At 33.2% G+C, this 18,837-nt stretch overlaps 1 protein-coding gene across 6 annotated transcripts in view; it reads left to right on the top strand.

Moving 5' to 3' along the window:
- Window positions 1-18,837, top strand: part of gcl (germ cell-less) — a 55,310-nt gene that overhangs the window by 17,868 nt on the left and 18,605 nt on the right. For all 6 annotated transcript variants that reach the window (XR_013884788.1, XM_080179648.1, XM_080179649.1 and 3 more), the window contains exons 8-13: window positions 2,912-2,985; window positions 6,558-6,661; window positions 8,001-8,063; window positions 8,605-8,689; window positions 8,916-8,959; window positions 9,595-9,644. Coding sequence is in view for 5 of the 6 variants with exons in the window: in XM_080179648.1 (XP_080035774.1) it covers window positions 2,912-2,985; window positions 6,558-6,661; window positions 8,001-8,063; window positions 8,605-8,689; window positions 8,916-8,959; window positions 9,595-9,644 (420 nt within the window). In the remaining variant the exon portion in view is untranslated. The remainder of the gene's footprint in view (window positions 1-2,911; window positions 2,986-6,557; window positions 6,662-8,000; window positions 8,064-8,604; window positions 8,690-8,915; window positions 8,960-9,594; window positions 9,645-18,837) is intronic.

The following is an 18,837-nucleotide window of genomic DNA, read 5'->3' on the forward strand; positions in this document are numbered from 1 at the left end:
ACAATCACTTTTCATGCTCATGCTCATGCAGGGGCTCTACCCCTTTGGGGCTCGTTCCCTACAAGGCTATTACAACCTTTACTTTAACTAACCTATAATACAAAGTGCATAATTTTATTCAAGACATCTTGAATTGGTCAAAGTTATTTTCAAAATCAGTCATCTATCTGCAAAAGCAGCCGAGGAAATCGCCGTCTCTTTCTAAAAGATTCTGACTGACAGACGGACATAAAAAAATATCTTTGCTATGTTAAGGTTTTTTGAGGAATAAATAATTTTTAATTTGTCTGAATAAAAAGCAAATAAAATAAACTTAATGCACATAAAACGAAGATCACTTAAGGAGGAGGGGGTGAAAGTCGATAACATCCCCCCATTTTCAATTTTAGTCCAAAACATAGTTATAAACCTTCATCACTGTTAAGCGAGATCCTTTGGTACACACAGACATAAAGACAGACATCCTGTTACTTTTATATAAGATAAAGAATATGCATTACTAACTTTTAGAGTTCACTATTCTTTTTAAAGAGGGAAATTTTTGTGTATTATTCGTAAACTGTGTGTTAGCGTTTAGTCAAATGCGCTTATTAAGTCAAACTGTTCTTAATTTTGAACAATGTTGTATACATTTGGCCAAAATTTGACTAAATAAACGCTGGCACACAACTTTACAAATAATACTAAGAGAGGGGTAGGCTTCGGGTAAAATCCGTAAAGGTTATGTGTTTTAAGTTAAAAACAGTAGTAGAACGATAAAAATTTATGTGAACTTTAAAAAAAAAATTTTGTCTGTAGTTCTTTTCATTAAGAAATACACATATTTAATGAATATTATCGTTCTACTACTATTTTAAGCCTTAAAACACACCTTTACGGATTCTACCAGAAACCTACCCCTCGCTAACCATGGTTTTAAATTTCCTAGATTTTCTCTATCAATTATTATTATTTATTAGGCAATATATAATTAATTGGATGTTGCAGCAGATTTACATGTACTCTAATAAAGTGATACTTTCAGCTGGCTAAAATAACGATACTTCCCATTCATCCACTTTACCCAATCCTTTTCCCACCTACTGGATGTACAAACTATCTAATACATGACGTCCATAATAGCAACCTAAATGACAAAGTTTCACTATATCCACCTTTACAATATCCATTTATTAATCTTATTTGTTGAAAAGTCTAGTTTGATTTCGTTAAAAAATATTAATTATTGGGATTTTTCTGTTCAATTGATAATTTTTAACATTAATTTAGGTGATAAATAAACTTAAGAATCAATTATTTCTTTACTTTTAACATTGAATACTAGGATTAGACAATGTAAAATTTCTTTTTATACATTGAGAAATAGGAGTATTCAAACGTTTCAACGACTAATTTTAATATAGAGAAGGGGTAATTTTATGTATCATTATTGGGTATTTTCATCAATTTATCGGCCATTGTCTTATCCCTTTAGATCCCTGATATCTAGTTAGTGAGTTGGACATTTTGATTAGTTTTAATCAGCTGCTATGAAGGGAGGGAGGGAACATTGCATTGAAAGTTATACTGTTTCCAAAGTTTTATAAACACGTTCGATTTCTCATTTATAAGCTTAGAAACTGAGGATTTGGTAATACCTTTAAATCAGTGTTTAAACTCTTCAATCAATATGCTTCTACGACAGTGGCGCCGCCAAACAGCATTTTAAAATATTTTCTTTTATTGCTTTTTAGGGGCGATTTCTCTTGGGAGGTTAATGGTACCCTCCCCAAAAATATTTGTAAACCTTCCCATGACCTATGAGAAACTATATTGTAAAGGAAAACCATATTGGTTCAGCGGTTAGCGTGATCCTTTGGTACAGACAGACACACACACATCTCCTTTTATATTAGGATTATTGACATAATATTATTGATGTGCGTCTCATTATTATTTTTATTATTATTGCTTTCTAGAAAATAACAAATGTTTTTTTATTAATATTAATAAGTCTAATCAATATGAAAATACAGGAATAAAACATTAGCAGATAATTTAATGTATATCCCAAATAATACAACACAAAATCACCCCTTCTGTAGATTACAATTAGCGGTTGAAACATTTGGACACTTAGTGAATGAACCAACCTATCAAAATTCAATAAAAGTCCTCAAAGTCAAGCTAACGAATAAAGAAACATTAATTTTAAAACTTTGGGGACTAGTGTAATAAACTGTGCAATGTCCCCCCTCTTCTTGTTGAAAATATGATTTATTTGTTACCGTTTCTATGACAACTATCTTCTATCATTATGAGTACCTAATTAATTTTTAATTGGAATTATTAACAAGTTTTTAGGTAGTTTATTAGTTTGTAAGAAATTTACGATGGTTCATTTCTTATTTGAACACGTAATATATTTATATTATATTCTTATTAAAATTATATATCATTAACCAAGTTTTCAATACCGATCGAAAAAAAATAGCTTAAAACTATCCTGGGAGTCCTATAAGAAGCTTCTGTAGTATGTATTTTAATTTTAAGCTATATGAGAAAAACCTTAATACCTTTTCCAGTATGGCTTCGAAACCGCTGGATTAATAACCGATTCTTCGGCCACTCGGTGCTAACTAAACTGGTTTTAATCTTATGATTTTTCATTCTAATTTCCGCGGAATGCTGTCTATAATGCGTTGCAATAAATAACTATTATGCTTTTTTTAATTAGAGCCATATCTATCTATTCTGTATATTTCTATAAAGAGCAGAAAATAGCCTAAAACCATTCCAACACATAAATCTAAAAATTAAAACACCTAAAACCACCCCTGAAACTAAGGGATGATTCCCTAAAATGGAGAACTCAATCGGTTTAGAAGTTAATAGGATTTACTACGTCTCTGATAATGTGTTTTTTTTTCAGAATTTTCTGTGTATGTATTACTACGTCTTTGGCTGTTCTTGATTATGAATCCTTCCATCGATGGGGAATCTAGGGTAAGTTAAACTTTTTTCAGTATGGCTTTGAAACCGTCTAATATCCGCTGGATTAGAACTGGTTCTCATTCATACGAAAAAAGTTATGTCTAGCATCATATTATATCCAGCTTTTTACGAATATAAATATGTACAATCATAAGATTAACACCAGTTATTTTAACCCGTGCCTTCGGCATCTCGGGGCTAGCTTTAATCTTATAATTGTACATCTTATATCTGCGGAAAGCTGTTTATAACACGATGCGAGAAATAACTATTCCAGTATTGCTTTGAAACCGTTTCATGTCCGCTGGATTAGAACCGGTTCTCAGCCACACTGAAAAAGAAGTATAACATCGTATTATAGACAATTTTCCTTCATAGGCTTCATAAATGCGGACATCCTGTTACTTGGAAGCTTAGATAATTGTCCAGATTTATCCTGAATAGTGCTCATATTGTTATCAGATTAGTTTTAACCATTCAAAATAATATGTATTGTTATCAGACTAGGTCTAACCATTCAAAATAATAAACAGAGCACTTTCAATACTACAAAAAAAACTGGGATCCAATGGAAAAAGTCAATTGTTGTTAAATTTGTGTACACCCCCAATGATGACGATGTACAAAATTACCCCTTCTGTAGATTACAATTAGTAGTTGAAACGTTTGGACACTCAACTTAATGAACCAACCAATCAAAATTCAACGAAAATCTCCAAAGTTATTAAGCCAAGAGGAAGAATATAAAACTTTGGGAATCAATGTATTAAATAGTAAAATGTCCCCTTCCTTCCTGAATAAATACACAATGAACTAGGTAGAAATACATCCTCCTACTTAAAATTTTGTTGTTTTACTAAAACATATTTAATTCTTTAGAAATACATTATATTATATATCCTAAAGGTTTGTTTATTATTGGATTTGGTTTTAATATGTTCCTACACGCAGACAATTGTAAATAGTGCTACAATAACAGCAGTTAGGGAGGGCACATTGGGCGTTTATTACTCTAGTTCCCAAAATTTTATAATTTTATATTTGTTTGTTTAACTTTTGGGACTTTAAATGAATTTTGATTGGTTGGTTCATTAAGTTAAGTGTCATGACGTTTCAACCATTAATTGTAATCTATAGAAGGTGAAGTTTTTTTTGTAGCATCACTGGGGATGTACATCAATTTAGAGGCCATTGTCTTATCCCTCTAAATTCCTGCACTTTTGGCCCCCCAAACAATAAAGTATTAAGTATGTACATTTTAAATGTAAGCTTATATGTATGGATAGGTACTAAATATATGATTTTCGTTAGAAAGGGATAGTTTCACGAAGTGCATTTTAAAAAAAATAGTGAACTGTAAGTTTTTTCTATTTTAAATTACGTAGTAGTGCATAATAGGTATAAAGTTATTGATTAAAATTAAAAGATTTGACCAGGGATTTTCCTTAAAAAATGAGTTTTCATTTTTATTTTCAACTTCGTTGCATGTTATATATGGCAAAAACTTTTTTGTCATAAATACAACTTTAGATAGCATTTACTAGTTAATAGAACTTCAAACTTTTTATACAACAAAATACACATAACAACAAAGAATGACCAATAAAATATTTAGTATAGTACTTAGAGTAGTGATCTTTTTATATGTCTTAGTAGAATATATTAGGCATTTGATAGATATGATTGTGATAAAGAATTTTAACATTGACCTGACCGAACTTTTTTTATTTGACAATATCTAAAAAAGTTAGTGATTTGCAACATAAATTACATGAGAATGGTCTTTTTATATATAAATATATATATATATGGTTAGTTGTTTTCGCGTGAGATAATGTGTATATTGTAAGTAAACCGGACGGTTTTCTTTATTTTTAAAAAAAAAAGAATCTATAGAAAACCTGTCCTATAATGAACCGGACGTTATTTTTTATGTTTTTTAAGTAACTTGTCCAAAGGGGAACCCCTGTTCAATTTTTTTATAACTCTTGTGAAATATGTGGAAAAAGATTCTCTGATATTGGTGTTTTGGCTATACATATTTGGAAAAAATAGACCATTCTCATGTAATTTATGTGGCAAATCACTTTAACTTTTTTTTAGATATTGTCAAATAAAAAAAGTTTGGCCTGGTCAATGTTAAAAATTCTTTAACATATAATCATATCTATCCAATGCCTAATATATTCTACTAAGACATATAAAAGTTCACTACTCTAAGTACCTTAACTCTTTAAATACACTTCGTAGAACTATCCCTTTAATGAATTATTTTATAAATGAAATTTTAAAATCTGTCAATAGATTAGGAAATGTTTTATGTTACCGACGATCCTACGGTACAGACACACAGACAAACAGAGAGACAAACACCCTGTTACTTTAATATACGTTGCTTTGAATGAACGTTTTGTTACCTAAACCAATATTATCTCGTTTTAAAATTGTACTTTTTCTAAAGAAATTCTAGGCAAAAAAAATAAAATTGTTATTGTACTATTATAGAAAATGAGTTTGTAACCAGCTCTAGCCAGAAAGTGATTTATATCTTCAAAATGATTTCGGAGCATAACCGCTAGTAAATTCATAAAAGAAAAACACAGTAAATACTTTTTTAAACGTTAAATTATTTTATGTATGATATTGTTATACTTTTCACCTGATTTTTGGAGGAACAATGCCAAGGACATTATATATTACTAGCGGCTACGCCCCTAGAGGCATCTAGGGGTACTTGAGGAGGGGAGAGTCGAATTTGATAACTTAATTTCTTATTTTAGATTTTTTTTAAAGTAAATTTTTTTTTCTAGGGACGATTTCTCTTGGGAGGGTGGTGGTACCTTCCCCCAAAATAGTTATAAACCTTCCCGGGACCTAAGAGAAGCTACCCTGTAAAGGAGAGCCCGATCGGTTCAGCAGTTAGCGAGATCCTTCGGTACACACAAACAGACAAACATCCTGTTACTTTAGGATATAATAAATATTATAATTGAAGCATACCTGAAATCAAGTCCTAATAAGAAGTTCCTAACAAATAATAGATTAATAATATTTTTTGGATGTTGACATCCTTGTTTTTCTACGTGACAATTTATTCTTTGAATGTTTTGTGAACATATTGATTCAATAATTGTTTGGGTTTTTCTTAGTATCCAAATTAAAATCCAGCGGTAGAAGGGAACATTGTTGGCTGAAATCAGGGATCTAAAGGGATAAGACAAAAGACAATAAATTTATGTACATCCTCAATAATGATACACAAAATTACCGCTTCAATAGATTAAAATGAGTTGTTTAATCGTTTGAACACTCAACTTAATGATCCCACCAATCAAAATTCAGTATTCCCCAAAGTCAAATCATTAAATAATAATATTAAAAAGAAAAGAAAAAATAATTTATTTGGGTGTGTAGGGGTATCCTTCCCCAAAATAGTTATTAATCTTCCATAACCTGTGAGAAGCTTCACTGTGAAGAAAAACCATATCTGTACAGCGGTTGGCGAGATCCTTGGGTACACAAACACACACTAAGACAGACACACATCCTGTTACTTATAATTATATAATTATTAATCTGTTTAGGAGATTGTAAATGAATCGCAAACCTTTTTCCGTGCCAAAGCTGCGCTTAACAAAGAAGCCTTTCTGGATACTGAACCAGCTAAACCGTATCAAGACGTTTTTAGGTAAATCTATCTATTTATCCATCTATCTGTCCTGTCTAATTATCTGTCTATCATATCAGTCCATCTATCTGTATTACAGACAATTATTAGATATCTATTGAAAAAGTATAACTTTTCTTACACGTTTTTTGGTAAATCTATCCATTTATCCATCTGTTTGTTTTGTCTATCTATCTATCATACAACTTTGCAAGTCAATCTATCTTTTTTTACTGCCAATAATAAGATATATATAGAAGAAGTAAAACCTTACTAAGATGTTTTTAGGTAAATCTATCTATTTATCCATCTGTCTGTCGTGTATATCTATATTATGTTAGTCTATCTATCTATCATACAAGTCTATCTATCGTACAGACAATTATTTTTGTTTATCTATCTATTAATCTATCAATAAAGAAGCCATTTAATTTCTAAAAAAGCAAGTTATCTACATAATGTTTTTAAAATCAAAATTAGAATTATATTTAAAATGTTCTTCTTAAAACCCTCTCAACCAACATCTGTATAAGCTGAATTATATTGTTTTCATATTTTGTGAAAGTTATAAAACTTTATTTAAAAGAATCTCAATTTTTAAAAGCGAAGGTTTTTCTATAATTAGGGTCGGTCCGTCCGTGCCGGATAGCTTTTTTCGTTAATTTAGGCATGTTAGAATTGTCCTATCGATTTCAAATTTTGCATGGTGATTCCTTTAATAGTTAGGTACGATTTAGAAAGCGTAGCAACTCTATAATCATCACCAAAATGTCCGTACGTCTATTTTAAACATGTTGAATTCTTTTACTTTTTAACAACAAATTTTGATGTTATCTAATCATCCGATTGATCTGTTTTTTGGTATATTGATTCCTGGGACAACAAAGTATAATGTAATAAGCGAAGCAACTTTATAATCAAGTTCTAAATATGTAAGTATGTCCATAAACATTATCCTGAATCAAGCAGGTTTTTAACAAATTTACTTACAATTTTGCTTTGACTCTTATACATTTATATTATGATTATTCAGTTCTGACACTATACAAGTGTCAATGTCCATTTGTCCTACCGTTTCAGTGCTTCGCTTGCATGGATTTTGTCATCCTTGTTAAAAAAAGTTTGCTTAGTGGTTTTTAGTGAAAATGTAGGGAGAGAGAGAGGACAATGGAGATAAAATTAATCTAGATACTCCTTTTCGATTCCCATAATGGTTAAGACATCGGACTGTAGATTATACTAGTACCCATAATTTTTTACCACTATATCTTATTCATCTGCTTAAAAAAACTTTGGTAATTTTATTGAATTTTGATTTCAAACTAGTGTCTAAACATTTTAACCATTAATTTTTTTTCAGAGCGATGAGAATCGAACATATGATGATGCATCATCTAGACATGGAAATACTTTTCTCTGACAGGTACCTTCACAATTCTGCATAGTGGTTTCCCCTCAAAGTGGCTGCTGAGCACTGAATGCCCCCCTCCCAACGTTGTATTTGGAATAATAAAATAAATGGAGAAAAGGGGAGGTCAGTTTTTAGCAGGTTTGGCCGGATATCCGGATATCTGGCCATTTTCAATACCAGGCCGGATACCGGATATCCGGCTAATTTCTAATGCCGGATAGCCGGTAATTTTCCGTTGGCCAGATATCCGGCCCAATCCTATTTTTTAGTTTGTTACATTCGTTTAGGTTAGGTTAGGTTATATTGGGTACAAGGTGTTCCCCCAGAGTAAGGGCACCGCAGGGTCAGCCCCCCTCCCTTTCTGTATAGGAAAAATAATCTACACTTCCTTATTTTCGATTTATTTATGTTTGATTATTTATTTTATTTTTGTATTTTAACGCTATTGGCTGATTTTAAGAAAGTAGGGTAGAACGGGTAGAGTTACATAATACATATAGCTCGTGTTTCCTCTATTGTTTTACTCTAATAGATTAATAATTTTACTATTTAGATTACTGCCAACAAGCTGGTTGAATCCAGGAATCTATAAGAGATGGCTGACAACCCTAAGGATTGATTCCGGAGTGGATAGAGGCCCACAGGAATGGATATATGATATATGTGGATATATTGGCAGGAGAAAAATGTAGTCAATTTAATTTGCTTATTTGGACCTATTTATTGGTCAATTCGTTTATCCAGTAAGAGGGGATGGGGTAAAAGATATGAATGTGGGTATCATTATTATATCCAGCTGCGAGTTTCACTTTTTTTGAGTACATGAAAATGTAGTGCAACATCCAAGTAATAATATATCCTTTACCACAGGACCTAGCTGAAGCTACCTTTGAGAAAGAGTGTTACAGGTTAGAAACATGGAGGGTGGGAGGAAGGTGACATTGGACTGTTTATTATATTCAAAGTTTTATGATAACTTTTTCTTATTCATTGGCTTAAAAAATTTAGGGACTTTTGTTATTTCAATTCGTTGGTTAATGAAGCTGAGTGTTCAAAAATTTCAAACACTAGTTGAATTTTACATAAGAGGTAATTTTGTGTATCATCATTAGGGATGTATATCAATTTATCTGCCATTGATTTATCCCTTTAGATCTCTGGGTAAGAAAAAGGGAATGGTGTCATATGGATGAAATTATTGCTTTGGTAGCTGAATTTGATTTGGGGAAAATGGTGATTGAAAAATATTTTACCTGTCATGGCTTTTGTTCTCCTCAAAAACTTATATTATTTGGGCACAAAATAACGTCATAACAAAGAAGGTAAAATGAGTACATGCTTTTTTTGCAACTCACTTTCGTTGGCTCAAAAACTGTAAGTACTTTTTTTATAATTTGATTGGTTGGGTCAAACCAGCAGTGTCCAAACTTAATTAACCAATCAGGAATTATTTTGTATATAATAATGAGAGATTTGAGTTCGGGGGGGGGGGGGGGGGACTTTTTTCATCTAGTTTACATAAATTAACAGATCCTTTATTAAGGTGTGGACGTATGTTGAATTTAGATGGACAGCATATGTGGAGATGGACAGGTAGATAGATAGATAGATTGATAGATAAATGTATAGATATAGGTTAGATAGATAGATGGACAGGTAGACAGACTGGTATATATATTAGATTTAAAGATCAACTTATAAAAGATAGATGTATAAAATTAAAGATAAGTGTAAAAATATAAATATATTTATGTTGGCATGGATATAAGAGTTTAACTCAAAAACAAAATATGAATTTTACATATTTACTCAGCCACTACAAAATGTTTCTCTCTTATGATGTCAATGTAGATTTGAATAGATAGATTTTTATTTATAATTGAATGGGTATTTAAAAGGTGGATAGATAAATACATAAATAATCATCATTATGTTTAATTCTATAGTTAAAGAATAGTTATTTCTCGCATCGTATTATAATTAGCTTTCCGCGGATATAGAATGTACAATTATAAGATTAAAACCAGTTTTTTAAAGCCCCGAGATGCCGTTTATTTAGCCCGTGCCTTCGGCATCTCGGGGCTAAAAAACTGGTTTTAATCTTACAATTGTACATTTTTATATTCGTAGAAAGCTGGATATAATACGATGCTAGACATAGTTTTTTCGTATGGATGAGAACCGGTTCCTATCCACCGGATTCGAATGAATACGAGAAAATATTTGTCAAGAAAATAGAAAAAAAGACTTAAATATAAATTTTGTAAATAGAGAAGCTTTTAAAAGAACATTCTTGGGCTAAATATAGATAGCAAAGTACACAAAGAAATTTTCTAATCATTGTTGTTTGCAGGGATCTTAAGGGATAAGACAATGGCCTATATATTGATGTACATTCTCAATGATGATTCACAAAATTGCCTCTTATATAGATTACAATTAGTGGTTTAAACGTTGGGACACTCAACTTTATGAACCAACCAATCAAAATTCAATAAAAGTCCCCAAAGTTGTTAAGCCAACGAATAAGAATTCGTTATTGTAAAACTTTGGGAACTAATTTGATAAACAGTCCAATGTCCCCTTTCTTCCTGGTTGTCTGGTTGTTTGCCTACCCATACTCATTCTTTATACTAGTACCCATGTTTTCTCGGATGTGATAAAACCACGTACCATATCAGGAATAAAGGAATTATTATTTTTGTTTTCCCCTCAAAGTGCAAAGAAATAGCACCCCCCAACCCCTCCTTATTTTTAATTTATTTCCTATACCTATCTTTTTTGGGAAGCCCTAACCCTGCTATGCTACCCTGTACTTAATGTAACCTGACATAACCTGACCTAATGTGAAAAATTTACTACCCTCCGTCTACCCCTTATATTTAATTTATTTAAAGATAAGGGGAGGGGGGGCGTTTGTGACATTTTTTTAAACCAAAACTAAAAATCAAAGAAACTCATCTTAAAAAAGAGTGAAATTTGGCATGGCAGTGTCACCACCCCCAACCCCATTTCCCTCTAAATATTGCCTAAATATTTATCTTTTATTCCTGTAAAGGAAGAAGCTTTAGAGCATGTTTATAAAGTACAAAGATTAAGGACATTTATCCATGGAGTTGGTCATCCAGCAAATTCACTCGCAAATTTTGTAAAATTGGAGTTGGACCAAAATTACACCAGTACCCAAAGTTTTCTTTTTTGTTGGGTATTTTTTCTAAAGATTGATTGGCTGATTAAAACTGGCTGTATCCAAACCAATCAATATTTTAATCTACAGAAAGGGTAATTTTGTTTATCATCATTGGGGTTGAACATAATTAAATCGTCCATTGTCTTTTGAATATCTTGCTCTAAATTATGACCACTTAAAGTCAGGGATCTAAAGGATAAGACAATGGCAGATAAATTTATGTACATCCCCAATGATACACAAAATCTGTAGATTACAATAAATGGTTCAAACGTTTCGACACTCAACTTATTGAACAAAAACCAATAAAAACTCAATAAAAGTCCCTAAAGTTGTAAAGCCAACAAATAAGTAAATATTTTTTTTATAAAACTTTGGGGACTAGTACAATAAATAGCCCAATGTCCCCTCCCTTCCTTCCTGACTTAGTACAAACACTTTCCATGTAGTTGAAATATTTCCCGTCATCAAAGTACAAAATACTCTAAAACAATAGAGGGGGAAGGGGTTAAATAACTGTGTCCCCACCCCGAGGATCCTGTGTCGACTTTTATTTTGTCTTTGAAAATCAACCAATAACGTTTGGAATATTAACACAACCAAGTCACTACAAAAGACCAGAAAACAAGCAGACGAAAAAGGTCCCTAACAAGGGGAAGCCAGGAAGCTGCTGGTTATACAACATCTATATTTATAGATTTATTAGTTGTCAACTTATAAAAAAAAGACTAGAACGACCAAAATTTTCTAAAAATGATTTTAGGGAACAAAAATAAATAATTTTAAATAAATAGATAATTTTGTCTATCATCATTGAAAATGGTTATCAAATATCGTCATTGCCATAGTGTAGTTTTATATTCTTTTTTTATTATAGTAAAAGAATACCTAGGTATTATATTAGCTACTAGCGGCTTCGCCCCTAGCCTCTAGGGGCTTTGCCCCAAGAGGTGAAAAAAAAATTAAGGCGAAATTCGTAAAAAATTAATATTTATTGTTTTTAGTGAGAGAATGTTGCTATTCTTTCATTCAAAATAAATGCTGGAATAAAAAATATTTTTGAACAAAGGACCAAGGAAATCTTCTGCAAAAAAAAAAAAAAAAAAAAAAAAAAAATTGGGGGGGGGATTTTATGTTTTTGGGGGGGTTGGGGGTGTCCCACCCCCCAAGAAAATAGCTTAAAACCACCACAGGACCAATAGGTATATACCCTGAAGAGTAGAATCCGATCAGTTCAGTGGTTACTGAGATCTTAAGCTTCAGACGGACGGACAGACATCAAGCTACTTTGTATTATAGATATTAATATATCCCGTTTTTATATTGTGTTTTTAAACAGAAATTGGTGTCGAAAATATAAACATAGCAGATGCCCTAAAAAAGAAAAGAAAACAATTTGTTAGCAGACGAAAAAAATCTCTTAAGACTGGGGATTTAGTTGTCTGGATTATACATCTACACCTATACATTTATAGTCCCCCAATATATTTCATTCTTTCCTAACAACTTTGATATAATGTAATGGAAGGATGAATTATTTCTAGAGATAAGTTAGATTGCTTTCATTGTATTTCAGAAAACAACCAGGGAGGGGAGGGGACATTTGGCTGTTTATAACTCTAGTCCCCAAAGTATTATACTATTGTTTTCTTATTTGCTGGCTTCACAACTTTGGGGACTTTAATGAATTTGACAGGTTTGTTTATGTTGAGTATCCAAACGTTTACGTAAGGGGTAATGTTGTGTATTATTAATTGGGATGTATATCAGTTTATTGGCAATTGTCTTATTCCTTTAGATTCCTGGGCATTACGTTGATATTACTCATTTATTGGTCAGTTAGTTCATATATTAGGAGGGGAGGGAATGGGATAAAGGGGGTATTGTTATTTTAGCCCGCTGCATGTATCACTTTATTAGAGAACATGAAATTCTGGTGTAAGATCATAATAATAATACATCAATTACAATCAAATTCACCGTATTTTAATTTACTGCTATTAGTTTGTTATTCAATACTTAAAAGTAACTCTCCCATAATCTCAAATGCCTCTAGGGGCAAAGCCTCTATTGAATATTTGTTTAATTTATTTTGGTTTCCCAGAATGTAATGCCAAAACAACCATAAATCTTACACAAGTAGGGACACAGGGATTGGGTAATATAACATTAAACTTTATCTATACACTGCACTGGAGGCACTTTAGTTAGTGGTGTTGGAGGGGGGGGGGGGGTGGTTGGAGTCGATCAACCCTCCAAAATATTTATAATCATTCCCTAGGCCTTCACTGGCTTCAAGAAGCTTCACTGTAAAGGAGAACCATATTGTTTAAGCGGTTATCGAGATCTAAAGGCACAAAAACAAACAGGTTAAAAATTACCTGTTAATTGGTCACCTTAATCAACGGAATGTCTGTTAGTGTAGAACTCTTTGTGTATAAGAGTAATAGGATGTGTGGGTACAAAGGATTTCATTAATTGGTGAACCGATTTGGTCCTCCTTTACAGTTAAGCTTCCCGTAGGTCCAGGAAAGGTACCTCCACTTTCTGAAGATGCCCTCACACAAAAAAAATCTTTGAAATTTAATATTGAAAATAGAGGGTCGACTTCTGCCCTCCTTTCTAGCCGTAAATCCTTATAATATTGTAACTAGATGTTTGTCCGTCTGTTTGTACCTAAAAAATCCGCTAACCACTGAACCGATATGGTTCTCCTTTACAAGGTTGCTTCTCATAGGTCCTGGGAAGGTTTATAACTATTTTGGGGGAGGGTACCTCCACTTTCTGAAGATAAATGCCCTCAAAAAATGTTTGAAATTTAACATTCAAAATAGAGGGTCGACTTCTGCCCTCCTTTTTATTGTCCCAAGCCGTAAATCCTTATAATAAAGTAACTTGATGTCTGTCCGTCTGTTTGTACCAAAGGATCTCGCTAACCGCTCAACCGATATGGTTCTCCTTTATAGGGTTGCTTCTCACAGGTTCTGGGAAGGATTATATGGTACCCCAACCCTCCCAAGAGAAATCGCCCTTAGAACCTCTCCACCCCCTCTAAAAAAATTGTATCATTGTATATTGTCATATAACAATTCATTTATATATTTATCCACCTATCTATCTAACTTTACTTTTCTCAATAAAAAAGGAAAAAATAACAATCAATCTTGGCATGTTTGTTGAAAGGAAAAAGTTGTTATACCTTGATATTGGGTATTGGGTTATAGGCCAGGGATCTAAAGGGATAAGACAAGAGCCGATGAATTTGTATGCACCCCCAATGATGATACTAAAATTACCCCATTTGAGATTACAATGAGTAGTTGAAATGTTTGGACACTCAACTAAATGTCCCAAGGTTGTTAAGCCAATTTTCCCTCCCCCCCTCCCTGGATATAAGCAGCTAAGGATATATAGGGATAGGGCATTCAATGGTTAATCAATTTTTATCCAAACTCCAATTATGATAAACAAAATTACCCCATCTGTAAAAAAATGATTGGTGGAAATGATTAAACACTGCTTGTTTGTAGCTACAATTTAAGATTTAAATGAAGTTTTTGAATCAACTATTGAGAGAATATGTTCATATTCACCAGATCCAGATTATCTCAACTGCGATCTGGATACTGCAGAACACTTAACTCTTATATGAGTAGAATAAATTCAAGTATCAACGATTGTTGCCCATTTTGCAACAATTCACCACACAACACCAACCATTTGTTCAACTGCCCAAATAACCCGACCAACCTCAACATTTTATCCCTTTGGACCCAACCTAAACAGGCGGCAGACTTTTTATCTAATGACGAGGGCATAACCTGAACAGAAAAATTCGAGACTGACAAGATATAGTTCTGGAGGCTAATCAATCAATCAAGAATATTTTCATAAAAGTTTTATTACTAGTACACGGTTGGTTTTTTATTAAATGAATAAGTTAGGGTACAATGTTTGGCACTTTCGATATAAGTAAATGATAATAAAAAACCCATAGAATGCGATAATAACTTCAGAAAAATCGAAGAAAATAGTTTTCATACTTAATTAACGTTTTTAAGTTTTTCTTCAAAAAGTTTAGATAAGATGCCTTTAAAAGTCGTCTATGATTTTGTCAGGGATAAAAATGTAACTTTAAATTAAGAATTACAACATATTTTTTCAATTAGTACAAAGTAAAATTTTGAACATTTTATTGATCAGTATATTTTTTAAAATGTGAAGTAGAAACCTGCATATTTTATCATGAAAATTGTGTTATGATTTGATTGTCTGCTAGATTACAAGAAAAAAGATACTGACAGTACTTGTTGGTTCTTTAAAAAAAATTAGGTAGATTACTTTCAGAACCCCTCTTTTTGCAACGTTATTTCAATAGAACAAAGCCGTAGTCTTAGTGTACTCAATATCTAGACAGCCAACCATTGTTTTAGAATTGTTCATTTTTTTTAACTTCTGATAAAAACAGAATTAATGGTATTTTTGTAAATAATATACCTCCAAGAAATGGCTATACTTCCCGATCATATGTTGTGTGATATTTAAGAGGAATTATTTTGATATTGTGGTAATCAACACCCAAGTTTATGTATCCTTATCCCTGTTCACATTCCTATACTTCTCTGGCTGAGTCAGACCTCCACTTGTAACCGCCACCATACTCCATCCTGCTGTGTTGAGGGCTAGTTGATTGTTGCAGGCCAAAGAGTGAATACGCTTCCTCCCGTCTGCATTCGGTTAGATACAAGCCTATAAGTCTAGGCTGGCGGTATCTATATTTCCCACGTGTTCAAGTACGTCGTTTCTTACCTAACTAAGAAACAGGACGTCCAAGCCTTTAATATATATCATAATAAATATATCCTATAATAATAATCCCATTAATCTGCCTATTTCTAACCAGTTTTATATGTTTAATAAATGTGTATTTTTTAGAAATACTTTGTTAGATTATTGATTATTAAATTGTATCGGAGCTACTCTATACTCGTATTCGCAGTCTGTCTGTACATCCCCTCATACGTCATTTTGGCGCAGTCTTGTCTACCACTCATTTTTTGAGGGGGGAAGGTTTGGATAATTAGCGTACAGACAAAATTAAATTGTAAAGTAGCTTCGATTGCAAAGTGAAATTAATATTTTCCTGATAACTAAGTTTATTCACGGAAACGGTTTACAGTAACAATTTGTTACAGAATATTTATAATAATTATTTCGTGGCAAACTGCCAAATAAAGATAAAAAGGAACCCGCCTTTTATTTTCACACTAGTATTTAATTTCACACATTTCCATATTTTCTCCTTAAAACAGGAAGAAAGGGATATTCCCAAGTTCTTAAAAAGTTTCGTGGTAGACAAATCAGTGTTAACGAACACTACACTCCAGCACCATGACCGATAAGAAAAATGATGATAAACAAAAACCGCCGCCTCCGCCGGCTCCGGCCGTCTCTGGCACCTCGCAGCAGCAACAGCAGCAGCAGGTTGACCCGCTTACCCCTGAAAAAATCAAAGATCTCATATCGGAAGCGTTAAATGATAAGTTAAACGAATATTCGTCACATTATAGAGATTTAATAAAACAAGAATCCGAGATTATGCAGCTCGAATTAGAAACAAAATGGGCAGGGTTTAAGGACACAGAATCACATCGCAGATTATTAGCCGACACCGACATTTTAGATCTAAAACGCAGAGTATCAAAACTCCCAGCGGACGGAAATCTTGGCCCATTGTTTGCGGAAAAAACGTTAAACGAAAGTCTTAACATGACTCATTTTAACACCATAGGTGATGATTCAATTAATGCCACTTTTTATGACCGGATTTCGGTCCAGCAAAAGATAAACGTGGTTGAATGGGTCGCCAAGGATAGGATGACAGCCCCAGGTTGTATGGCCTATTCAATTGTAGGCTTTATAGGTCCGGCGGATAATGACAATTGGATGAATGTAAGAGAAACTTCTCTAACTGAATATGAAAAAACCTTGCTAGAAAGGATTCCCTTTATCCCTGATAGGATTAAGTCGTTAGAACCCCTCCGTAAAACTACAAGGTCTGCACCCAATGTAGCAACAAGACCCTCTACAAGAAATACGCCAAACACAGGCACAGCCGCAACGGCAACAACTAGCGCCGCCGACGATGACTTTATTAAAGAATGCTTTATTAAGGGACAAAAATGGGATTCCGATTTTGCGAGGGACGCCCCTAGGTGGGACGGTAGGGCCGACTTTGATAACTTCTTTTCTAATATGTGGAGGGTTGCAAAGACATATAGAATCTGTGACCCAATCCTTTTTAAGGATATTTTATACCAGCGAATTTATGACTCTAGAGGGGAACGATTAGGAGACTTAATTACGCCTGAAAGAAATCAGGCCTTATCTGCTTTAAGTTATTACCTGATGATTAGGAGGCTGGTCACTCCTTTCTCGGATCCAGAAGTAGCCTCTCAGTACTTCTACAACCTAAAACAGGAGACTAATCAACCCCTTGACACCTATTTTGAAAACAAACTTAGGGTGTTCAAACTCATGAATCCTGGTCTCATACCTAAAAAGAAGTGGAAAGAATTCTATCTTAACGTTAGCAAAAATCTGCTGTATACCAACCTTGCCATAGACATGGCCAACTATGTTGAGAGTATGCAATTTTTGGACGATTACAACGCTTACTTAAATAAACTTATTAATCTCGGACAGAGATACGTTAACTGGGATGGGTCTGGCCATATTAGCAAGGAAAACCTTTCGGCCTGCTATTCTCAAGCCATGGAAATGTTTCTACCTAAAAATTCTGCGGAAACGAAAAAACAACCCATAATCAGTATTATCGAAGATAATATCCCCACTAACACGGCAATGTATAAGGAAAACTTAACCGAAGAACCTGACGAGGTTCCTTCTTGGGTAGACCATGAGGATGATCCTATTGCTTGGGATCAAATCGAGGGCGTTATAGGAGCCTTTAATGGGAGGAGTAAAAATATTAAATGCTGGCATTGTAATATCCCTGGCCATGTAGTGCAAAATTGCAACAAAAAGAAAGCTGGGGAGCCCCCAAATCCTGAGTCCCGCTTTGGTAAAACACGGAGTAAATTCACGCCTAGAAAAACTCCAAGTAATAGTAATAAAATACCTGAGCAGTATGCGCGTAAAACTATCAACCAAATGGATCAGGAAGCCAGCGAAGAATCTGAAATAGATAAATATGTATAAGCGATTGTTAAAAATCACGTCCACTAAATATAAAAGTGGATTTATGTGATATTAATTGTCCCTATCCCAGAAAATAAAAATTTGCTGAATGAGTTTCATATTTTGATATGAAAGATAAACAAAATATCCCATGCCAAGCTAAGCTTGCAAATTCCTTAATATCAAATATCCCTTGCCAAGCAATGCTTTGGCGCGAAAAAATAAAACAAATTATTGTTATTAAGTCTGACTAAGCAACACAAAATAAACTCCTCCCCCCTCCTTTCCCTATCCAAATGTAGCTGATACAGGAAATTGGGGGAAATAGGGAAGTAACCTGAGGAGCATTTCACATGCACTTAATATTTCCATTTTTAAAAATCTAATAGTCTTTAT

This window comes from Acartia tonsa, chromosome 12, assembly GCF_053477335.1.
Source record: "Acartia tonsa isolate MP-2025a chromosome 12, ASM5347733v1, whole genome shotgun sequence".
Taxonomy (NCBI): domain Eukaryota; kingdom Metazoa; phylum Arthropoda; class Copepoda; order Calanoida; family Acartiidae; genus Acartia; species Acartia tonsa.